This window comes from Malus domestica, chromosome 05 (genome assembly GCF_042453785.1).
Source record: "Malus domestica chromosome 05, GDT2T_hap1".
NCBI classification, from domain to species: Eukaryota; Viridiplantae; Streptophyta; class Magnoliopsida; order Rosales; family Rosaceae; genus Malus; species Malus domestica.
In genome coordinates, this window is record NC_091665.1 from 14315090 (window position 1) to 14339581 (window position 24492).

At 36.9% G+C, this 24492-nt stretch overlaps 2 protein-coding genes and 1 long non-coding RNA gene across 9 annotated transcripts in view; 1 reads left to right on the top strand and 2 right to left on the bottom strand.

Moving 5' to 3' along the window:
* The window catches only part of LOC114823174 (uncharacterized), a 31067-nt gene extending 18235 nt beyond the window's left edge, over positions 1-12832 (bottom strand). For 5 of the 7 annotated variants that reach the window (XR_011581252.1, XM_070822288.1, XM_070822287.1 and 2 more), the window contains exons 1-3: positions 12445-12832; positions 11568-11636; positions 11328-11414 (exon numbers count right to left, since the gene is read on the bottom strand). The gene's annotated coding sequence lies outside the window, so the exon portion shown is untranslated. The other 2 variants (XM_070822284.1, XM_070822285.1) reach the window with 2 other exon arrangements.
* Positions 12833-12947: 115 nt separating this feature from the next.
* LOC103407615 (cold-regulated 413 plasma membrane protein 1-like) lies at positions 12948-19661 on the top strand. The gene is made up of 4 exons (XM_029098583.2): positions 12948-13273; positions 18693-18800; positions 18914-18984; positions 19202-19661. Exons 1-4 carry the CDS (start codon positions 13095-13097, stop codon positions 19453-19455), a joined length of 612 nt encoding a protein of 203 aa, XP_028954416.1. The 5' UTR covers positions 12948-13094; the 3' UTR covers positions 19456-19661.
* A 117-nt stretch (positions 19662-19778) lies between these two features.
* LOC114823173 (uncharacterized) lies at positions 19779-21858 on the bottom strand. The gene is made up of 2 exons (XR_003771278.2): positions 21016-21858; positions 19779-20143 (listed from the first exon to the last, which is right to left on the bottom strand). It is a non-coding gene; the product is annotated as an uncharacterized lncRNA (long non-coding RNA).
* Between the last annotated feature and the right edge of the window lie 2634 nt (positions 21859-24492).

Genomic DNA, 24492 nt, shown 5'->3' on the forward strand with positions numbered 1-24492 from the left:
GCGTGATTTAGTGCAGACGGAAAGAGCTGCCTTTGGGCAGCGTGAGCTGGAGATAGAGCGAAAAACAGAAAGCTGCTTTGCTGCTCGGGAAGGCTGCTTGGAGAGACAGAGGGCGCGCAGAAATAGGCGGGAGAGAGAGGAAACAGAAACACAGAGAGACTGAGGAGGACAGAGAACAGAGAGCAGCTCGCAGGGGTTCAAAGGCACGGACAGAAATACCCTTCTCTCTCGGTTAAATCTTTCCAACTTATGTTTTACTTTTGGTTTAATTTGATAATAATGTGTAACTAAATTTATTTTGGCTAGAGGTTAATTCAAAACCATGAATATATTTGTAATGTGAATTGATTACCTTCAGTTGTGATTTATAAGTTGTGATTTAATTTGCTTAACTGCTTGATTGATAACTTATTTTTGTATGTCGATTAAGAATGCATGCTTAATTTACATGCATGAATTTGATGCTAGAATATAAGTGAATTTCACCTAATCGTTATGAACTTATATTCACAAGTAGTGAAGGTTGTTATCCACAATCGTGTTAAGTAAATTCTTGGCATAAGTTTCATGCAAATCATAGTAACGAGTGCCTCGTCAATGCTTATGTTTTTCATAGAACTTAATGATTCTTGCTTGTATCTCTATTATGCAATTCATGTAGGGAACTTGTAGGGAATGTTTTGGGTTGTCGTATGCAATCATCCAACCCAATAACTTGTGGAAAAACTGAGGGTTAATTAGTGCAATTCACGGTTAATTTGGGGCGTTGAGATTTACAATTTATTGAAAGAACAACTGAAAATCAATTTAGGTTGCATATGTGTCATGTGTGGAGAAGAACCCTCTAGCTAGTCTGTCATTTATCATTTTACCTTACTTTTATGTTTTTGTCAATTCTGTAATTTATTTAAGTTTAATTTACTTCTCGTCAAAACCAATCACCCCCATTATTAAATTATATTATTTAGTTAGTTTTCATTGTTTTTAGTCTTTTAATTCAATTTCCGTCCATTTCAATTCCTAGTGTCTATTTTGATTGTTTTTATTATTTTGAGTCATTTTAAGTGTGTTTCGAATTATTAGAGTTTTTAGCCTAGTTTTGTGTCCTTGAGTCTTGTTTAATATTTTTAACTTTGTTTTTTATGTTTTTAAGAGGTTTTAGCAAGCCCTCCTAATCCCCGGCCTAGAACGATACCCTACTTATACTTATACTACAATTGACAAAAAGAGGGTTTAATTTGTGTGTCAAGTAATTTTCGCATCAAATTTTGGCGCCGTTGCCGGGGATTAGCAACTTTGCTAATCCTTTTATTTTTGTTTTTGCTTATGTTTATTTGTGTTTGTGTATGTTACTTTTGATATTTGATTTATTTTTCTTTCTTTGAATTGAGGTACAAATGGAGCAAGACCTGGATTCTACTAGCTTTCAAGATCTATTGGCACAGCTCACTGCTCAATTAACTCATAATGCCGAACGGACCACAATGCCAAGTGTCCCTACATTTGATGTGCCCTATGGGCAAGGATATCAAGGTCCTCAATTTTCTGCCAATGAAGATGTTTGGGGATATCAAGGTCATAACCAATCAAGGGGCAACATGTTTTCCAATGCTTACAATTCTGATTGGAGAGGTAATTCAGATTACATGTGGGGAGAACCTCAACAATTCCAACAAGGTGGATATTGGCAGCAAGAAGACGCGTTCTATTCAAGACCTATGCAGCCACCACAGCATCCCCCACAACAATTCCAATCGAATCAAAGTATGCCCGTGGATTATAATCAAATGCTTGAAGAATTAATTTCTTCGGTACAGGGTTCACAAAAAGAAGAACAATTGCCGCCATCGGAAGAGTTCTATCAGCGGCCATATGAACCGTCACAGCCACCACAACATTCAACCCAATTTAATTCAGGTACATCCTTGGTTAATGATACACTTAATAATTTACTCACCTCTTTGAATCAGGGAGTAGAAAATCAAAACCAGGAGATGCAAGACCGAGTCAGAAGAGTGGACGAATTGGATATGCATGTTGGGCAGATTATGGAATTCATGGCACAGATTCAAGAGCAAAGTGATGTCTCCAATTCAACCATTGCAAATTCAAAGGCAGAAGTTAAAATCGATGAAGCCATCACTTTGGAAGGTGACATGGAGGATGAAGTTGTCCCAGAACCATCCAAACACAGCCCGAACAGGGATGAATTACTGCTGCAAGCAGAAGATGAGGAGGACGACCTGGGCAGTTTAGAAGAATTCTTGCGGCAAACTCCGGAAGTCCATATGTCATCCAACTCAGGTGAGGAAGTTCCCATTTCATTTCATTCTAATGATATTCCTATTCTTGGTGCAACAAAGCAGGTCCTAGATCGTGTTGAATATTTCAAAGGCCTTTGTTTCCCAAGAAAAATGATTCAAGAGAATGAAGTGGTGGAAGCATGTCAAGAATACATCCAAGGGGCTGTGCATGAGACAATCAAGCCCAAAGCCGTTGAGTTTGATGACCCGGGACAAGCCACAACCATCATAGTAAACCTGGCCAAGTTCAAAGTCCCGGAAATGTTCAAAAATGTGGTGTTTGTCATTGAGTTTGTGCCGGAAAAAGAAAGTAAGCCATCTTCTCCAATTTTAATTTTTATTTATACTAACATTTTTCTGATTTTGATGATTCAGGCACCCACTCGTGAATTCAAACCATTGCCGAATCATTTCAAGTATCACCTCCCATTAAAAGATAAATTCCATGCTTTGGAGCCGAGGGGAGTTTAAAGGAAAGATTCGTCCGGCTAAAGACGTTAAATCAAGCGCTTCTTGGGAGGCAACCCAAGCATTCAACGAAGGGAGACTTTGAAATTGCTCAACAAATCTTTTTCCGATCAGATTTGCATTCCTAAACCCTTCTCTTTACTGCATTTATTTTACCTTGTTTAAGTTCATTAACTGTTAGTTTACTTGCGTGTGAATCTTGTTTAGGGTAGATAAAGTCTCTTTACATTAATTTACATATATAAAAAAAAATAATAATAATAAAAAAAAAAAAAAAAAAAAGATAAAATTTAAAATTAATGATAAAAAAAAAAAAAAAAAAAAAAAAAAAAAAAAACATAAAAGTACAAATATTTTACAATGATGTAAACTAATAGTATTCATTGGTCGGGTAGTGCTTCAGTAGTCGGAGGGGCTTCAGCAGTCGGCGGGGCCACAGAATGAGGAGGCGGCAGAGGTTGATCAGTTGGAGCTTCACTACGCGGTGCCGCTCCAGAAGACGAAGGCAGATGTTGTTGGAACAAACCCACAAACCTCCGATGATCAAGTAAAATTTGACCATCGGTGTCCTGCATCTGGTCAATCTTCCTCTTCATGCTGGTGGCATAGCTGTGTGCGAGCTTGTGCAATTCCTTATTCTCATGCTTGAGCCCTTTAATCTCTTGCTTGAGACTCTGTATTTCAGCCACCAAGGATTCAACGTGACGGGTTCGGGCATATAGGCGTTGGGCCATGTTGGATACGGAACCAGCACATTGCACGCTAAGAGCCAGAGACTCCTTAACCGCCAATTCATCAGACCGTCTAGCGAGCAGTCTGTTATCTCTGGGGGTGACAAGGTTCCGGGCCACCACCGCAGCGGTCATGTCATTTTTTATCACCGAATCCCCCACGGTAAGGGGACCGGTAGGGGATATGAAGGATGGGCGCCATATGTTGTCTGGTGAAGGCGGGGCTGCCTCTTCACCACGGTTCAAGTCAAAACGGCGATCGGAAGGGCCAGACATTTTCTGAAAGTGTTGAGAAAGAAGAGATCGGACAGGTTAAGATTTCGGAAGTGCAAGAAGGGAGTGTTTACTGGAGGGAGCTCAAGTGCGTTGTGGAACACAATTAGCGCCTCTATAAAAAGAAGAAATCGGAGAGGCGCTCCTCAGAGAAGCGTCCTCTCGCAAATCGAAGAGTCGGGGCTCCTTTCTCAAAAGCCGGATTCTTTTCTCAAAAGAGGCGTTTCATTTCTTAAAGGCTGGGCTTGCTCAGCAACCACGAGCCGAACCCCGGATTTCAAAAGATCAATTTGTCCAGACGTGTCGTCACTTGTCACACGTAAATTGCTTTGCGAAAATCACGGGCAGTCTGTCGAAGTGCCGATTCCAACCATCTGTCTCTCTCAGCCTAGTCAGCACTTGTCACATGCAACTGGCAGCTTTGCGGAAATTACGGGCAGCTTTGTCAGAAAGCGCGTAATTTGTACTATTCATCCATCCACCGGCTGCCGACAATGAGTGAGAGAACAGTTCCGGTTGTGAAGAAAAGTCCTATAAGTATTTACCTTCGCCTTCCACAGCAAAGGCACACCCTCTCAGCACTTCTTCATCTCCGAGAATGCATTCCCAAAGAACCCTCTCGAGTCACTCTGTATTCCTCATTCCCTGGGATACCCCTGCAAACAACCCATCCAGAGCAAAAGTATTTCATATCATAAAGGTTGAAAGCAAGAGTATCTCATATCATGCTTTCTCCATGTCCTTCTCCTTGTCTTTGTTTTCCGACAAGGAGAAAGCAAGCAATCAGCCAGCACTTGGTTTAAATCTTTCGATCTGGAGCCAACTGCCTGGAACCCCTTCCTGATTGCTTACCTAGCCTTGCTCTCGAGTACTCATCTTCATCATTTTGTGTTTTCTCTTCGTCTACCACATCTGCCTGGGGGACAGTAAGGGAAGTGAAAATGATACCTCGAAGCATGTGGAGACAATTCAGCTAGGGACAAGGAGAAAGAAAGCAAGAGGTGGGCACTTGGAAAGATTGAAGAAAGAATCAGACCAAAACAGCTACCTTGTGCCTGCCCGCCATGCAGAGGAAACAAGCAGAGAAGAATGCAGACTGTGCAATCCTCGCTCAGAATTCCAAATCAGTTCAAGAGGAAAGCTGTGGAAAGTCAACAAGCAACCAATGATCACCTATTAGTTCTATTCATTATCTTTTATTTTCATTTTCAATTTTTCGTTTGCATTTTTCTACATTTTCTTGCGTCCTTAACTGAATTATTTCTTTTCTTTGCAGGAACTTTTGGTTATTTCCACCCTTGAAGTTGATTGCAGAATTTTAGCTTGGGGGGTCATCGCTTAATTTTACTGCAAATTAGGGAAGTTTTCAGTCCAATTGCTTTATTTTGTTTTTTATTATTTTGTTTATTTTATTTATTTTTGCATTATTGTGTTTTCTGACATTGGGGACAATGTCCAGTTTAAGTATGGGGGTAAAGGGTAAAAATGACCAAATTGAAATTTTTTTTGTACCTTCAACTTCGAACTGGTTTCATTTGTTTCTGTGTTGTTGCTTTTTATTTTTTAGTTTTGTTTTCTCTATAAAAAAAAAAAAAAAAAAATCGGAAAATTTAAAAATCAAAAAAAATATTGTCTTGTTTTCCTTATTGTTTTGAATTAGATTTTTGTTAGTTTCCCGACCCAATGATATAACTGGATAAAATTTGAACCATGATCATCAAGAACTTAGTTAACATATGTTTTATGAAGTTCCTAATTCTCTTGTTAGTTTTGTATATGTTTGATCATCTTTGAAAAACCAAATGCACATAGCCTTGTTGATGTGAAACTAAAGCATGACTTAAAGCTTCATATGTGAATTTAGTGACCATATACATCCCATGTGAGTTTTTGAGCCTATTGAAAGTGTGTGCATTTTTCATACACTCCTATTCTTTCATGTGTGATGAACTTATGTGAGATATATCTCTAGAACTTGCGTAACGATCTTTCGAAATGTTTATCATTGATTGCATGAACTTGGAAATGATAGAGGCATTAGGTTTACCACCATGGCCCAAATAACCATGTTTCCCAAAGAAAAATGATATCATTAGATTGCCAATTTGAGCCGTGTATGTTGAACCTTTTATTTCTTATCACCAGATATGTCTACCCTTATACCTGAAACATTTTTTCCTTACCCTTTCCAAGCGAGCAATGCGAGATTGTCTTATGAGAAATGTTTGTAAAGTACTTTGAAGGTGTTTGGCAAAAAAATAAGTGTGGGGGTATTTCATGTTTGTATAAAAAAAAAGAGAAAAGAAGAAGAAAAAGAAAGATTGTATACGAAGAAAAGAAAAGAAAAGAAAAAAAAAAAAAAAAAAAAGAATGTTTTTAAAGTTTCAGTTTAAGGGTGTGATTGGAGGTTTCAGAAGAATCGTTGGAAAGCTTGAGTTATTATAAATTTAAACAAAAGAATTGCTTGCAATGTAGCTTGGAATTTGTGTTTTCCTATTCTTTCGTTTCAATAACCCTATCCCTAAGCCTCATTACATCCAATAAAAGTCCTCTTGATTTAAGTTTTGCAATTATGACTGTGGAGAAGTGATCTTTATGCAAGCTTATGGTAGAAATTTCACATTTGTTTCTTTGAGCGAAACACATTAAAACTAAACACATGTGTGATTGAGTGCATATCCAGTGAGAAGGTCGCTAGTTTGCATATGATGATTTTAAAAATAAAACTTGAAATTGCATTAGCATGGCTATCTCACACACTACACTTCAAGGATGATTTAAAGATTACTGCTAATATTTGAATAAGGAAGATGAACTTGGATTAACTTCTTTGGTGCTAGCTATGGTTCTTGATGATTTATGTTCTCAAATGAAATTCTATGAGGGTCACATCGGGGGAAACTAATGTTTTTCATGTTAGTACTTTTTCATGTTTTCTTTGTTTTGCTCGAGGACTAGCAAAAGCTAAGTGTGGGGGTATTTGATCGGATCATATTTACATATATTTTTACTTCAAATTCACTCGTCTTTTCTTAGTTAGTTTCTTATATTTTCGAGCTATTTACGTTATTTTCGTGTTTATAGGATTTGTTATGCAAAGAAAATAAAAATGGCACAAATTAGTTTTAAATAGTAAACAGAAAATTGTGGAACACGGGTGGACCACGAGAAAAATAATGGAGAGCATAAAATATATATATATATATATATATATATATATATATATATATATATAATATATATACATTTATAATATATAGATATATATATATAAATATAATATATAAATATAATATATATATTTATATTTATAATGGGATGTTGAAATGGAATAGGGTTGGTGAGCACTGACGGGGAGAAAAGCTGCTTAGTGCAGCGGAAAAGAAAAATAAATAAAACGCTGCCTGCGCAGCACAAAAGGGGGAAACCAAGAGCTCTGGCTGCTCTTGGCAGCGTGATTTAGTGCAGACGGAAAGAGCTGCCTTTGGGCAGCGTGAGCTGGAGATAGAGCGAAAAACAGAAAGCTGCTTTGCTGCTCGGGAAGGCTGCTTGGAGAGACAGAGGGCGCGCAGAAATAGGCGGGAGAGAGAGGAAACAGAAACACAGAGAGACTGAGGAGGACAGAGAACAGAGAGCAGCTCGCAGGGGTTCAAAGGCACGGACAGAAATACCCTTCTCTCTCGGTTAAATCTTTCCAACTTATGTTTTACTTTTGGTTTAATTTGATAATAATGTGTAACTAAATTTATTTTGGCTAGAGGTTAATTCAAAACCATGAATATATTTGTAATGTGAATTGATTACCTTCAGTTGTGATTTATAAGTTGTGATTTAATTTGCTTAACTGCTTGATTGATAACTTATTTTTGTATGTCGATTAAGAATGCATGCTTAATTTACATGCATGAATTTGATGCTAGAATATAAGTGAATTTCACCTAATCGTTATGAACTTATATTCACAAGTAGTGAAGGTTGTTATCCACAATCGTGTTAAGTAAATTCTTGGCATAAGTTTCATGCAAATCATAGTAACGAGTGCCTCGTCAATGCTTATGTTTTTCATAGAACTTAATGATTCTTGCTTGTATCTCTATTATGCAATTCATGTAGGGAACTTGTAGGGAATGTTTTGGGTTGTCGTATGCAATCATCCAACCCAATAACTTGTGGAAAAACTGAGGGTTAATTAGTGCAATTCACGGTTAATTTGGGGCGTTGAGATTTACAATTTATTGAAAGAACAACTGAAAATCAATTTAGGTTGCATATGTGTCATGTGTGGAGAAGAACCCTCTAGCTAGTCTGTCATTTATCATTTTACCTTACTTTTATGTTTTTGTCAATTCTGTAATTTATTTAAGTTTAATTTACTTCTCGTCAAAACCAATCACCCCCATTATTAAATTATATTATTTAGTTAGTTTTCATTGTTTTTAGTCTTTTAATTCAATTTCCGTCCATTTCAATTCCTAGTGTCTATTTTGATTGTTTTTATTATTTTGAGTCATTTTAAGTGTGTTTCGAATTATTAGAGTTTTTAGCCTAGTTTTGTGTCCTTGAGTCTTGTTTAATATTTTTAACTTTGTTTTTTATGTTTTTAAGAGGTTTTAGCAAGCCCTCCTAATCCCCGGCCTAGAACGATACCCTACTTATACTTATACTACAATTGACAAAAAGAGGGTTTAATTTGTGTGTCAAGTAATTTTCGCATCACTTTGCTTGCTATCGCTTTAAGAACATTTGTTTTTCCTATCCTTTCTTTATTAGCCAATACCCCAAGCCCCGTTACAACCCTTGACTTCTATCTTGAGTGTTATGTGTTTCAATTTGTGGAGTTTGAAATTGGTATGAGCATATGGTGTCACTGATTCTCGCATCTAAGTAGTAGCGTTCCATTCATGAGATCATATCTAAACATGCTGAATAACTCCAGAAAATTGCCCTCTTTGTTATACATATATGTGAGTGTTTGTTTTCATGTTTACATCAATCTTCTCACATATAACTAGTGTAGGGTGTGTAGTCAGAAAATGTGTGTGAAAATAGAGAATATCTTGTAAGGAATTGAGTAAATTCTCTAAGGCATGTTACTACATTCAAAACATCGTTTTAATTGGTTAAATGTGAACTAGTAAGTGGTGATTGTGATTAAGTATGTGCTTAAGTGTTAAGTTCACTAAAATCTGTGGGAATGATGATTTTTAACTTGTCATGTGCGTTGGAAATCCCTGAGGCAAACATTGGAAGGTTTAGGTTGTGTTTTGTTTTCTTTATTTTGCTCGAGGACTAGCAAAAGCTAAGTGTGGAGGTATTTGCTAAGCTCATATTTATATATATTTTACATAAAATTCACTTGTCTTTTCTTAGTTAGTTCCTTATATTTTTGAGCTATTTATTATGTTTTTGTGTTTTGTGTGATTTATCAAGCAAAGAAAAGAAAAGTAGCACAAGTGAGATATTAAGTAACAAATTCATCAAAACTGCCTGTGCAGATTAGCTGACTTTGGAAGCATGTTACGAACAGCTCAGAATGAATGAGAAAATGAGCCTTATATTCTTGGTAAGCTACGGATGTCTATTTTCTGGAGCAATTCACGGATTGTTAATATCATTTTTCTAGAAGAAGTTGTGGGCATTGTAAAACTAAAAGGTTCAGAAAATGGCTAAGTAGATTTGGCTAATAAAATGAGAAAGTAAAGGCACTTGTTTGGTGTTTTGCTTTGTCATCAACACTCAGCAGCAAATGGGGTTATGATTGCACTCATTTGGCTTTAGAGCAAGTGGAAATGCACAACTAGAAAGAGAAGGCATGGCACATGCAAAAGAGAAACATGGACAGCTACACACATGCAAACTGCACAGCATGAAGGGCTTGGCATGAGCAGAAAATAGGTGGATTGTTGGCTAAAATAATGAAGAACATGTGTGCAAATGCAAAGGAAACACACACACATGGGCAAAGGAAAGACACACACATGGGCAGAAAAATGGGTTGATTTGTGGTTGAAATGATGGAGGTCATGTGTGTGCAAATGTAAAGGGAAACATGGACATCACACACCCATACAAACTGCACATGCAAGGAATTAAAGTGGTCCTCTCCTTAGCCTATAAATACATCCACCATTCCCCTTCCTAAGAACAATCTTGATCCATCAAAAAAGAGCTACCTTCACAAACACAAATACCATCTTCATCCATTCATTCCCACATATCCATACACATCCGAGACATTTGTGCTACAACAAGGTGGTGAAAACAAAGGTCCTTGGCGTTTCAAGCTTGGAAGATTGGAGCGTTTTAGGTGTACTTCATTCTTGCTTTTAATGTCTACTTTGTTATTTTCTGATTTTGTTGCAACTATGAGTGGCTAAACCCCTATTTAGTTAGGGGGAATTTCAAAACCATGACTATATTTGCAATATGAATTGATTACTTTCAGTTGTGATTTCATAAATTGTGAATGCAATTTACTTAAACTGTTTGATTCAAAACTTATTCTTGTATGTTAATTGAGGGTCGACACTTAGTTGGTATGCATGAATTTGATGCTAGAATATAAGGGAGTTTCACCTAATCGTTATGAACTTATATTCACAAGTAGTGCACAATCGCGTTAAGTAAATTCTTGGCATAAGTTTCATGCAATTCATAGTTACAAGTGCCTCATCAATGCTTATGATTTTCATAGAACTTAATGATCTTTGCTCATATCTCTATTATGCAATTCATGTAGGGAACTTGTGAGGAATAATTTGGGTTGTCGCATGCAATCATCCAATTCAATGAAAATAGGAAAATCTGAGGGTTAATTAGTGCAATTCACAGTTAATCTGGGGCATTGAGATTTATAGTTTATCGAAAAAACAACTGAACATTAATTTGTATGCAAGTGTGTCATGTGTGGAGAAGGACTCTCTAGCTAGCCCATCAACCATCCAATTTACCAAATTCGTGCAACTTTCTGTTTGAGTTTTTAGTTTACTTGTTTTGCTTCAAATTAGACAAAAACAAAACCCCCTTTTACTTTCTTGTTTCAAAGTGTTAAATTCCTGTTTTGTTTGTGTTTTTGAGTGGTTTGATTCAAGTCAAAACACTAAATTCCTCCAAAGTTGTTTTAGAGTCCAAATCTGCCCAATTTGTGTTTTTAGGCAGTTTTGAGTGTTATTAAGTTGTTTTGAGTTCTTTGAGTTTGTTTTGAATTCTTTGAGTCTAGTTTAGTGTTTTTAACTTTATTTATATATTTTAAGTCTGTTTAGAGGTTATTAGCAAGCCCTCCTAATCCCCAGTTTAGAACGATCCCTACTTGCATTTATACTACAATTTGACAACAAAAGGGTTTAATTTGTGTGTTAAGTTAATTTTCGCATCAAAAACCAATACCAACATGATTCAAAGAACCTTGTAGGATGTTAAATCTTTAGTCTTAATTTGAAGACTGAAAATAAAATAATTTGAAGCTACATTGATTAGTATTAAGCTTAGCCTCAAATATTATTCAATAGATGCAATCCATAATTAAGACAATGTCGAAAGAATTGAGCCTTACCTGATCAGTGATATAACAACATGCTAAGAAATATGATTTCAAATTGAATTTGAACGATGACAGCCACCTCTTTCTCTGAGTTCAAAGCTGGAAATTGAACAAAATACGATAAAATTTGAATCATACAATCCAAATTTCAAACAAAGGGCTAAATTTGCATACATGAAACTCAACGACTAAGATTGTTACTACATATTATTCAAGAACTAATTACCAAAAACAACACTCTGAGGTTCATACCTTTAGTTTTTGTTCATTTATTATTTTTCTCAGTAAATCAACCATTTGTTCTTTATCAATATCCAAGACCTGTTATAGAGAAGGCAAATAGAGCATAAAAAAATTAACTGGGTTAGCAACATGTAACTTAAATATACTTAAGAACGTGTATTTAATTCAAAACCAAGAAATTAGAAGATATCTAAATCATGTATAAAGTCATGATCTCAAGAACTAAACTATCCTAGTGAGTCTGAAATTGAGAGATACCCATTAAACAAACATTTCAACGATTTGGGAGATACCCATTAACTTTTCGACTTGAGAGATACCCATGTCGATTTTTCAAGATTGATAGAGAAAATGAGCAACCCAAATAATTAGGGAGGTTTATATACACCTGGCGAATGGGAAGGAGAACCAAGAGGGGTTTCCAAAACCCCGTTTTGAAAAGAAAGAAGGAGATCGAGGTTGGCCTAACGTTTAGACATGCTTTCGCTCTCTCTTTTCGTCTTATGCGTTTGTGATTTTTGTTACAGTCTTTGCTTGCAGCAATGGAGGTAGGTGGAGGGTCAGTGAGGAGGAACTTGAGCTTCTTCTGCAGTCGGAGGTTGAGAGCAATGGAAAATGAAGAGATTCATCCCCTTCAGATATCAATCCCCAATTCCTCTTCAACAATTTGGATTAACTCTGGCCTAAAGCCCAAATCTGTATACAAAAGCTCTACCTCAAGTGGGCAAACTCCCAAAACAATATGAAAATTACCCAAATCCATACACCCTTCCAAAACCATAGCAATTGATATAAATTTGAAACCAAAAATAATTTCAAGGAAATTGATAGATAATCAAATTTATTTGAGGAGATGAAGAGGGTAACCTACTTTAGTACAATTTACCTCTAATTCATCCTCCTGGGTTGCCCTCCCTACTCTTTTTGTAGACTATCTCATCCACAAACATATGTTTGTCAAAGCAGTCGTCTGACCAAGTTAAATGGATTATACTCATCTAGCCATCTTGCCTGCTCTGATGGAGCAATCTTTCTTCTATTAATCTACCTTCGTTGGGTAAATATGACTGAGTTTTGGGTTGTGGATTTAAGATTTCTCGTTCTAGGGTTTGATGGAGTCTGCAGCCAGTTGGAGAAAGATTGAAGCAGTGGAAAGGAAGCAACGAAACCGCGAGAGAAGAAAATTAAAAGGGATTAAAACCATGAGAGCAAGATTGAAGCCGTGGAAAGGATGAACAACGAGTCGAGGAGAGAGAGGGAAGAAATAGCGAAAACTCACGTGTCTCATTTTGTTGTCCGTTTGACAGCAAAGCAAACTGGAAAAATCGAAATAACAGCAAAATAACCGGGGGCAAAATCAAAAATCCATTGTGCTTATGAACAGTGATTCAGGCGTTTTTCTCTTTTGGTATAGATTGAATTTTTAGATCTTTACAAATACAGTAACATAAGGTCAAATCCAATTGTCCCTAACACTGTCTCTGCCTTTTTCTAGTAAACTCTTTTTCCGTCTCTGTCTCTGTCTCTGTTTTGGTGATGGCAATAAATCAGAGTTACTTGAAGATGATGACTGAATCGGACGCGGCCGATTTGATCAGCAACGATTTCAAAGTGCTCGGTGCTGCTGCTAAGAAGCTTGCCGGCCACGCCGTCCGCCTCGGCAGCTTGGGATTTGGAACTTCTTTTCTCAAATGGGTTGCTTCTTTTGCTGCAATGTATGTCATCTCTCTCCTTGTTTTGGATTGGACGTTATGGTTTATGGTTTGTTTTGGAGTTATCATAATTCACGGTAACTAATATGTTTCTGGGTAATTGTGAGTTATTGGAGATGTAGGGTTTGTTGATGTTTAAGCCTTGCAGCTGCCTTGTGTTTGTTGTGTTCTGGTTCATTGTGATTCAAAGTCTTTTTTCTCTTAGTTTTGAAATGTAAGGCTGAGATTAAATCAAAGCTAATAGGCCAAATATATGTGTGTCTCATGGTATAACATCTCACTCATATGTGAGCATGTGAAATACACGTGAGTTTGTGTAATGGGTGTGGTAGTGTGCCTTCAAACGGATATATCTTCCCCACTCTATGTTTGTAGCTAATTAATCATTTCAGTCATAGCTGAATGAAATCAGAAAATACACAGAGCTCTTCATCTTCCTGGCATCTCCATTTTTCTTTTGTGTTCTTGATAGAAATCAAAATCTTATTGATTTCTTCTTGTTTTTTTTTGTACTATGCAATTCCATAGAACTCTAACATGGCCTCAGAGCCTGGTTCATCGTTTTAATCTGGGCGTGAATCTGTGTTTTCTGGGTTCTTCAGTGAATCGCTGAAGAATCGAGTTTCTTAAATCTTCAAATCGAAGATCTGTGTCTAACATGGCTGGATCAATGAGTTCTGAACTTCGTACTCCCATTTTCAATGGCGAGAACTATGAATTCTGGAATATCAGAATGCGAACCATTCTCAGGTCTCATGGACTTTGGGATCTTGTAGAGACTGGGTTTACTATCCCAGAGTCATCGACTGTGGTTGAGATAGCTGATGAAAAGAAGGAGAAGGATGCAGCTACTCAAATGTCAACAAACGTTGCGGAGATCATAATGAAGGATGCTAAGGCCCTTGGGTTGATTCAAGGAGCTGTGTCTGATCAAATTTTTCCCAGGATTTCTAATGAAGAAACCTCCAAAGGAGCTTGGGATATCCTACAGCAAGAATTCAGAGGTGATAAACAGGTTAGAAATGTGAAATTACAAGGTTTACGCAGAGAGTTTGAGTATACTAGGATGAGAGATGATGAATCTTTGTCTGCATATCTTACTAAACTGTTTGACATCATGAATCAAATGAGGAGTTATGGTGAAGAACTATCTAGGGAGAGGGTTGTTCAAAAATTACTTATAAGCTTGCCTAGAAGTTATGACTCTATCTGTGCTGTGATTGAACACTCAAAGGATATTGAAACACTTGAAATCCAAGAAGTGGTTGCTTCTCTGAAGGGTTATGAACAAAGGCTTGATATGCATACTGATCATTCCACTGAAAAGGCATTTGCTAGCCTAAATGTTGGGTCTAAGTTTCAAAAACCCAGTGGGTTCTCTGGTACTCAGAAATCAGGGAAAAGTTGGAAGAACAAAGGGAAAAAGTGGGATACTAAGCCTAATTTTATCTCTAAGCAGAATAATTCTCATGATTCGAACAAAACAGCTTGCAAACATTGTGATAAACTGCACTATGGAAAGTGCTGGTTTGAAGGAAAATCTAAATGCACAAATTGCAATAAATTTGGTCATGAAGTCAGAAACTGTAATGGGAACAAAGTGGTGCAGAAGGCTAACTATGCAAATCAGGTTGATGATATGGGAACATTATTTTTTGCTTGCAACTCTGTGTCTCAGGTGAAGGTCAATAACACTTGGTATATTGACAGTGGTTGTAGCAACCACATGACAGGAAATGAAAGCTTGCTGGTGAATGTGAGTAGAAATCTGAATGCAAAAGTAAAAATGGGAACTGGTGAAGTTGTGAGTGTAGCAGGAATAGGCACACTAGTCATTGAAACCAAGATGGGAAGAAAGCACATACAAGAAGTAATGCTAGTGCCTGGTTTGGACGAAAATCTTCTAAGTGTGGGGCAAATGTTGGAACATGGTTACTATCTGCTATTTGGTGGTAATGCAGTTTGTATTTTTGATAGCTGGAACTTGAATGGACTGGTTGCTAAGGTTCAAATGACTAGCAACAGATGCTTTCCTTTAACAATGATGCCTGCCACACCACTAGCATTAAAAGCTAGTGTATCTCATTGCATTCAGATTTGGCACAAGAGGTTAGAGCACTTAAACACAAGGAGTTTGCTGCAACTCAGGGAGCAAGAAATGGTTCATGGGCTACCTCACTTGGAAAATTCCAAGAATGTCTGTGAAGGGTGTATGCTTGGCAAGCAACATAGAGATGAGTTTCCAAGAGAATCTGCTTGGAGAGCTAAATTTCCACTTGAATTGATACATACTGATATCTGTGGTCCAATGCAAATTGCCTCAAATGCTGGAAACAAGTACTTCATTCTGTTCACTGATGATTGTACGAGAATGACATGGGTCTACTTTCTGAGGTACAAATCCGAGGCATTGGAGTATTTCAAAAGGTTCAAAGCAATGACAGAATTGCAGTGTGGGTACAAAATCAAGTATCTAAGAAGTGATAGAGGTGGTGAGTTCTTGTCTTCTGAATTCAGTGACTATTGCAATGTTTCTGGGATTCAAAGGCAACTAACCATGTCATACACACCACAACAGAATGGTGTGTCAGAAAGAAAGAATAGAACTGTGGTGGAGATGGCAAAATCTATGTTACATGAAAAGGGCATGCCATACCATTTTTGGGCAGAAGCTGTGCACACTGCAGTGTATCTCCTCAATAGATGTCCCACTAAGGCTTTGGATAAAAAGACTCCTTTTGAATCCTATAGTGGAAGAAAACCTGGAATTGCACACTGGAAGATTTTTGGGTCAGTATGCTATGTTCATGTTCCCATGAATTTAAGACACAAACTTGAGTGCAACAGTCACAAATGTGTGTTTGTGGGTTATGGAACCAGTGAGAAAGGATACAGATTATTTGATCCTATCACTAGTAAGATTATATTGTCTAAAGATGTAGTATTTGATGAGAGTGCTAGATGGGATTGGGATTACAGCTCTGGAAAACAGTCCAGTGTATCGATCACTACTGATATGGCAGAATCTGATCTAACTCAAGGATCAAATGTTCAAGATGGCAGTGTATTCCCTGAAGTTATTTCTGATACTTCACTAGATGATTTGAATACTAATGCTGATGATCCAAGCTCAAACATTGATCTATCACAGAGCTATGATTCTACTCCAAAGAAATGGAGATCCTTAAATGAAGTCATTGCACAGTGTAATGTATGCATTATGGAACCCGAGAATTATGAAGAGGCTGCCCTAGATTTGTCTTGGATGAAAGCTATGCAAGCTGAGCTAGACATGATTGAGAGGAATAATACATGGATGCTGGTAGATAGACCATCTAGCAAACCTGTGATAGGTGTGAAGTGGGTATACAAAACAAAACTGAACCTTGATGGAAGCATTCAGAAAAACAAAGCTAGACTGGTTGCAAAAGGTTATTCACAGAAGCCAGGCATTGACTTTAATGAGACCTTTGCACCAGTTGCTAGACTTGACACCATAAGAACTTTGATTGCACTTGCAGCTCAGAAAGAATGGCAACTATTCCAGTTAGATGTAAAATCTGCATTCCTTAATGGTGTACTCAAAGAGGAAGTTTATGTTGATCAGCCTCAAGGATTTGTCATACAAGGCAATGAGGATAAAGTGTATAAGTTAAGTAAGGCATTATATGGCCTTAAACAAGCTCCAAGAGCTTGGTATGATGAAATTGATTCTTACTTCACCAAGGCAGGTTTTAAAAGAAGTCCTAATGAAGCCACCTTATATACTAAGGTTGAAAGGTCAGGGATTCTCATAGTTTCTGTCTATGTTGATGATATTGTGTACACTGGAAGTAGTGACACAATGCTTGACAGATTTAAAAACGACATGATGCAGCATTATGAGATGACTGATTTGGGATTGCTACATCATTTTCTTGGTATGGGAATTGTTCAAACCAAGAAAAGCATCTTCATACATCAAAAGAAATATGCAATGAAACTGCTGGAGAAATTTGGACTACAAGGTTGTAAGTCTGTGGTAACACCACTGGCAGCAAATGAAAGGTTATGCAAGAATGATGGGAGTGAAGCTGCAGATGAGTCTGAATACAGGAAATTGGTGGGAAGTCTTCTGTATCTTACTGCCACTAGACCAGATATAATGTTTGGTACTAGTCTCTTGGCAAGATTCATGCATGGTCCAACTAAGAAACATATGGGAACAGCAAGAAGAGTACTGAGATACATTCAAGGTACTATGGATTTTGGCATTGAATATGTAAAAGGGAAGTCAGCAGTTCTTATTGGATATTGTGACAGTGACTGGGCTGGGAGTATTGATGACATGAAAAGTACATCAGGGTATGCTTTCAATCTTGGCTCAGGTGTGTTCTCTTGGGCATCAATTAAACAAAACACAGTGGCATTATCCACTGCAGAAGCAGAATATGTAAGTGCTGCTGAAGCAACATCTCAGGCCAAATGGTTAAGATTTGTGTTGGAAGACTTCGGAGAAGAACAAGTTGAACCTACTGTGCTAATGTGTGATAACACTTCAGCAATAGCTATTGCCAAGAATCCTGTGTTTCATCAGAAAACAAGACACATTAGCAGGAAATTTCATTTCATCAGAGATGCAATACAAGAGAATGAGATTGAACTTATTTATTGCAAATCTGAAGAACAAATGGCAGATATCCTGACAAAGGCACTACCAAAGGAGAAGTTCAACTATTTCAGAGAAATGCTAGGAGTAAAGTCAGCTGCCAGCTTAGAGGAGAGTGTTGATGTTTAAGCCTTGCAGCTGCCTTGTGTTTGTTGTGTTCTGGTTCATTGTGATTCAAAGTCTTTTTTCTCTTAGTTTTGAAATGTAAGGCTGAGATTAAATCAAAGCTAATAGGCCAAATATATGTGTGTCTCATGGTATAACATCTCACTCATATGTGAGCATGTGAAATACACGTGAGTTTGTGTAATGGGTGTGGTAGTGTGCCTTCAAACGGATATATCTTCCCCACTCTATGTTTGTAGCTAATTAATCATTTCAGTCATAGCTGAATGAAATCAGAAAATACACAGAGCTCTTCATCTTCCTGGCATCTCCATTTTTCTTTTGTGTTCTTGATAGAAATCAAAATCTTATTGATTTCTTCTTGTTTTTTTTTGTACTATGCAATTCCATAGAACTCTAACAGGGTTTCCAGATCCTGTATTGAACCCCCTTTTTTTTTCTTTTTGGTTTTCAATAATTTAGATCTCTTTTTTTATTTTTTATTTTTTTTATTTTAGCAATTTTATGTTCATTTTTTTCATGTAAATTATGTTAATTTAGTTTGTTCTGTATTTTGTTAATTGTTCTTTGTGTGGCATTTTAATTTCACTTGTACTGATTCGAGAAAATATACATAAGCTTAACTATTTGTTTCTGTGATTGCTGTAGCTATCTGTTGATCTTGGATCGAACAAACTGGAAATCGAACATTCTTACAGGGCTATTGATCCCTTACATTTTCTTCACCCTTCCTTCGATATTGTTCGACATCTTCAGGTGACTTTCTACACTGTGTGCAGCAGTTACATATTTCCTGTTATCTGTGTTTTCGGTCCGTTTTATTCCCTAAACCCTCCCTGACTATAGCTAAAAAATCTGTATTTTCTCAGGGGAGAGGTAGGAAAATGGATTGCTTTCGTTGGTGTTGTCTTACGGCTTTTCTTCCCTAAACGATTCCCAGGCGAAATATTGTTTTAATTCCTAATGTGAGCATTACCACCACTTTCATCGCGGTTGGATGACTGATTTAATCAGTCTGCTTAGGCAAATTTTTAAATTTAAACTCGTCCAACGGCAATTAATACAGTGATAATGCTGGTGAGCAAAATGGTTGTTACATTATCCTAATCCCATTCTGTTTACTGATTGTGGTCACAAACTATGATGATAACCTCCAGAGTGGCTGGAATTGCCGGCTGTGTTGATTCTTCTTATAGTGGTTGCTCCTAGCTTATATGCGGACACTGTGAGGGGCGACTGGATTGGTGTTGTAATATGTCTTCTCATCGCAGGTTATTTGCTTCAAGAACACATCCGGGCAGCCGGTGGGTTCAGAGATGCTTTCACCAAACCTGGCGGAATATCAAACACTGTTGGCATAATCATTTTGTTCGTCTACCCTGTTTGGGCAATTGTACTTTACATCTTATAGACTTTTACTACCATGCATCATGATTCATGTGGAGTGTTTTTGAGTTTCTACATTTTCACGAGTTCCTTTTTGTGTCATTCATTCGTGTAATCCTACAACAATTCATATTTTTGTTGTATTTCCGTACATATCGTATGGTTTGTAATCATCAAAACGTGAGCATAGACCTTGTTGAAGATACAGTTCATCTTTCTCACTTATCGAAAGTATATTTGTTTATGGATAATCAAACTGAGTCATTTTTTCCCGGGAAGTATTGGTCCCCTTTCTTCGGGGAAGGGTGGGTGTTATGCCTCCTAAATTGATTGTTATCGAGAATAATCTCGTCTAATCCTATTCTATTTATTTTGCAAAGAAACTTATTTTTCCACCAAAAGAAGAAACAAATGCCAACTTAATTACAACCTTCAATCATGATTGCAACTCCTTATTTTCTTCTTTCCTTCTCTCCTAGATGAGGGAACACGCAAAGCGCCAACAGAAACACAAAGGTGGAACCAAACAGCAACCTTCAAGCTTCACTCCTGGAAAAAAAAAATAACAAAATGCAGAATCTTCATCCTCATGGACCTCGGCCAGTCGGCCTTCATTATCTTCACCACCTTCGTTATCTCTGATACCTCTTCTTTGTGTGTTCATCCTCCGGCATTACATGGGCACCACAGCTTGCGGTCACGCAACAAAGTTCCTGCAAGTTAACAAATTGTTATTGCAGGTGGGAAGGCTAACAAAGTTGCTTCCTGATAGATCAAGTTTTTGCAATGTGGACATGCAATCAAGGTTCACATAGAAATCAGTGATATTCATAAACTGCATCCTCCCAAATAGCCTGGGAAACACTAAGTTGCCTTCATCACAGCTTTCTACTTCTAATAAATTTCCTTCATCCAGATATATTACATATTAACACAGCAGCATAATGATCGAGGAAATAAAAGGTATCAAGCAAACTTCTATGTTGTGGCCTATGACTTACTAATCTGTTTTTCTGAATCTTGTTCAGTTTGTTCTCACTTCTCTGTTTCCGTAGGATTGATAACTTTTTTTCCCAACATAATCAAGCAACCGAATTACTGTTTTGCTGCAGCCTAACTATTGCAATTAAGAAAGGGTCATAAGTATTCAAATATTGCTCAGAAATCAATTGTGTTTTTGTTCTTTTTATCAAGAGATTTTCTCAATACTGCTGATATATTGTGTCCATATGAATTTATAGGATAACATGTATCAGAGTTGTGTTGTAGGGATACATATATGTATGTGTGGGAGGGTCTCAATACTACTTATACATGAAGGTAAGCCAGTAAAACAAAAAGTAAAGGAACAACCAATCCACCCTTCAAACTTTTTCAACTTTGTTCCAAGGTAAGCCAAAATTGCCTTCGTTCCATCAATCCTTTTTCAGCTATTTATGTGTGTGTATGCTCGGAATACATCATATCACCATGAATTGGAGAGAGAGAGAGAGAGAGAGAGAGAGAGAGAGAGAAAGAGAGAGAGAGAGAGAGAGAGAGACCAATATGTTACCACCACCGTACCAAACAATATGGAGTAGATTACCTATTCATGGCGATACACGCTACAACTTTACAAACCATCTGTATAGCAATTTGGTTCAGAAGGTGATTAACCTTCATAGATGATAGTGAGCTTCCAAAAGGAAAAGAAATATCACCATCAAAGTTTCTCAAAGCAATTGAGGAGTCAAGGACTTGAATCATTGTATTTTGTGAAAATTATGCATCCTTAACATGGTGTTTGAATGAACTTGCTAATATCCTTAGTGTAAATAATATTCAAAGCAACAAAAGATTTGATCTATTTTTCACAAGCTGAATCCCTTAGAAGTAGCAAAATTTTCTTTTGATTTTTGTGCTTCCGCGATTCACCTTGTAAAAAATTTGCCGAACTTTTCATTTCTTTGAAAATTCTTTACATTGAAGGATCTTACCAAGTTTATCCAAACACCATGTTCCGGATGCATACTTTTTCAGAAAATGCAATGATATATACAAGTCCTCGACTCCTCAAATGCTTGAGAAGCGTCGACGCTGATCTCTCTCTCTCCCCCTCTGTTGGTCATCACCAGATCGGATGGAAGAGCTTCTCTCAACATGTTTGCACTCTTTAGTGCTATGCACAAGCTCTTGGCTTTGCACCCGCACACTCGTCTTTCTATAACTCCACACTTTATTGACATCGGCAGAGGCTTGCATTCTCGGGAGGAAATTAAACAAATAAAACTCCCAAACCATGCCAGGAGGTGGTAAACCTAACTTTCGCAAGGCAAGGATCGGACAGTCCTACCTACTAGCTTTAGCCAAAGTAGTTGTCGGCCTACTTTACTTTTCCTTTTTCCTTTTTCCTTTTTCCTATTTCTTTTTGTTTTTCATTTTGGTTTTGGTTTTGGCTGGGATTCATTTATGCAAAAGCTTTGGCTAACAGACCAATAGAAAGCGTTGCTATTGTGTTAACAAAAACAAAACCATCATTTTTCTAGTTCTTACAAACTAGCCATTTCTCAATTTAGTTGTTGCAAGATAGTTTTTGTTCTAATATTTGTTCTTGGGGCAATGATATTGTACAAAATGACACATTTGCTCACATTCTCTAATAAATGGTCAGTTTTGTGTGTGCAAATGATATCTATCATTATTCACGACCGAAAAAAAGAACATTATTGGTGTTCTTGTAATGCCATGAGACTCCTGTCTCATTTGCAATACTACAATCATCAACCCTTCTCTAACCTACAAATCCTCATGTTGTTTCCAAATGCGAGAGCCTAGGTGTTAGGTCATCTCCGGTCATAGAGACCTAAATAACTTAGGCTACGTTTAGCCTTCAAAAATATAATTTTTTAAAGAATATTGCAAGACTATTTTTTGTTTTCTTCTTTTCATACATTGCTTTATTTTTGCCCTATTGGCATTTCATTAATTTTTATGTATTGAGCAAAAACTATGGTGCAAAACTCATACATTGACATTTGCATTTAATTTCCAAAGAAAAACAAGAAGTGAATATGAACCAATTAATAGATTGCTTTAACTTATAAAGCAAAAGAAAAAGAAGAAAAGAAAGAGGAATAGATGCTACGTAAACCTTTTAATTTTCTTTACGAAAAAAGAAAGGCAAATAAAAGGAAAAGGGAGATTCTGCGGATGGGAGAATACTACTGCACTTGATTGTCATTCGAGTTAGTTTCCAGCCGACTCATCCTTTTGTTCGAGTCTATTTCGGTGTAGATAGTGTGTGATACATAGCATAAGCATTAGAACCACACCTCCAATATGAATTGAATCGAAAGAACAGAGAATACTGGCAGCATCTGACAATGCCGATGAGGGTGATGGATTAACCGACAAATCGAGACCAAAATTAGAAAATGTTGTAGGCGTATTGGTTCGTGATGTGAAAATTATGTTGACACTCAAATTAACCCTCTTTTTATCAATTGTAGCAAAGTATGTAAGTAGGGATCGTTCTAAATCGGGGATTAGGAGGGATTGCAAAATCACTTGAAAACAGACTCAAATACGTAAAAACAAGTTTAAAACACTAAACTAAACTCAAAGAATGCAAAACTAAACTTTAAAACACCAAAACAAACCAAAAGACTCAAAACAGCCCAAAAACACTCAAAACTGCCTTAAAACCACAATCTGGGCAGTTTTGAACACTAGACTCAATCTTGGACGAAAATTGGTTTTATCTTGACCTAAGACACTTAAAAACATAAACTAAAGTGATTTCTAACTACTATGACTCAACTAAGTAAATGGGGATTGATTTTGGACGAATTTAACTTTTAAAACAAAAACTTTAAAAACAAACTTTAATGAAAACGATTTTGATGAAATAGAATGGGGAAAGGCTAGTTAGAAGGTTCCTTCTTGATGCGAAATATATTAAGCACACAAATTAAACCCTCTTTTTGTCAAATTGTAGTAAAGATGTAAGTAGGGATCGTTCTAGACCGGGGATTAGGAGGGATTGCTAAACGCTTGGAAACTGACTTAAACACTCAAAAACAAAGTTAAAAACACTAAACTAGACTCAAAGAATGCAAAACTAAAAGTTAAAACACTTAAACAAACCTAAAACTTAAAACAGCAACTAGAAGGCTCAAAACTGCCTAAAAACCACTTTCTGGGCAGTTTTGAGCACTTACACTAATCTGGACGAAATTGGTTGAAAACTTGAATCAAAACACCTAGAAACACAAATCAAAACACTTTCTAACTAATCTAAGACTTCAAAATAAAGGGGGAATAGTTTTGGACAGAAATTGAAAACAAAACAGAAACTTTAATTAACACAGATTGTAAAAACGATTTTGGTGAAAAGGATGGATAAAAGGCTAGTTAGGAGGTTCTTCTCCACACATGTCACACTTGCAAACAAAACGATTTTCAGTTGTTCTTCCGATAAACTATGAATACTCAACGCCCCAAGTTAACCGTGAATTGCACTAATTAACCCTCAGTTTTTCCAGAATTTATCAAGTTGGATGATTGCATACGACAACTCAAAACATTCCCTACAAGTTCCCTACATGAATTGCATAATAGAGATACAAGCAAGAATCAGTACGTTTTATGAAAAACATAAGCATTGACGAAGCATTTGTTACTATGAATTGCATGAAACTTATGCTAAGAATTCATTCAACGCGATCGTTTTCAAGCGATCTTCACTACTTGTGATTATAAGATTATAACTATTAGGTGAAACTCCCTCATAATCTAGCATCATATTCATGCATGAAAACTAAGCGTGCACTCTCAATCAACATACATAAATAAGTATCAATCAAATAGATGAACGAATTGAATCCACAACTTATGAAATAACAACTGAATGTAATCGAATCAAATTGCAAGCATGTACATGGTTTCGAATCACCCCCCAACTAAGGGGGTTTAGTTCCTCATACTCACAACACAAAGTTTATTGAATTGAAACATCGAAGACATAAGAAAGATTACACCTAAAATGCCAAGGAAGTCCACTTTGAAATCTGCACAGAAAGCT

What these genes read in the sequence shown, in the direction of transcription:
- LOC103407615 (XM_029098583.2), top strand. Translation starts at nt 13,095, where the DNA reads ATGGCAATAAATCAGAGTTACTTGAAGATGATGACTGAATCGGACGCG. An exon ending in ATATTGTTCGACATCTTCAG is followed by an intron (nt 18,801 to 18,913) that starts GTGACTTTCTAC and finishes GTATTTTCTCAG; the next exon opens with GGGAGAGGTAGGAAAATGGA. An exon ending in CTTCCCTAAACGATTCCCAG is followed by an intron (nt 18,985 to 19,201) that starts GCGAAATATTGT and finishes GATAACCTCCAG; the next exon opens with AGTGGCTGGAATTGCCGGCT.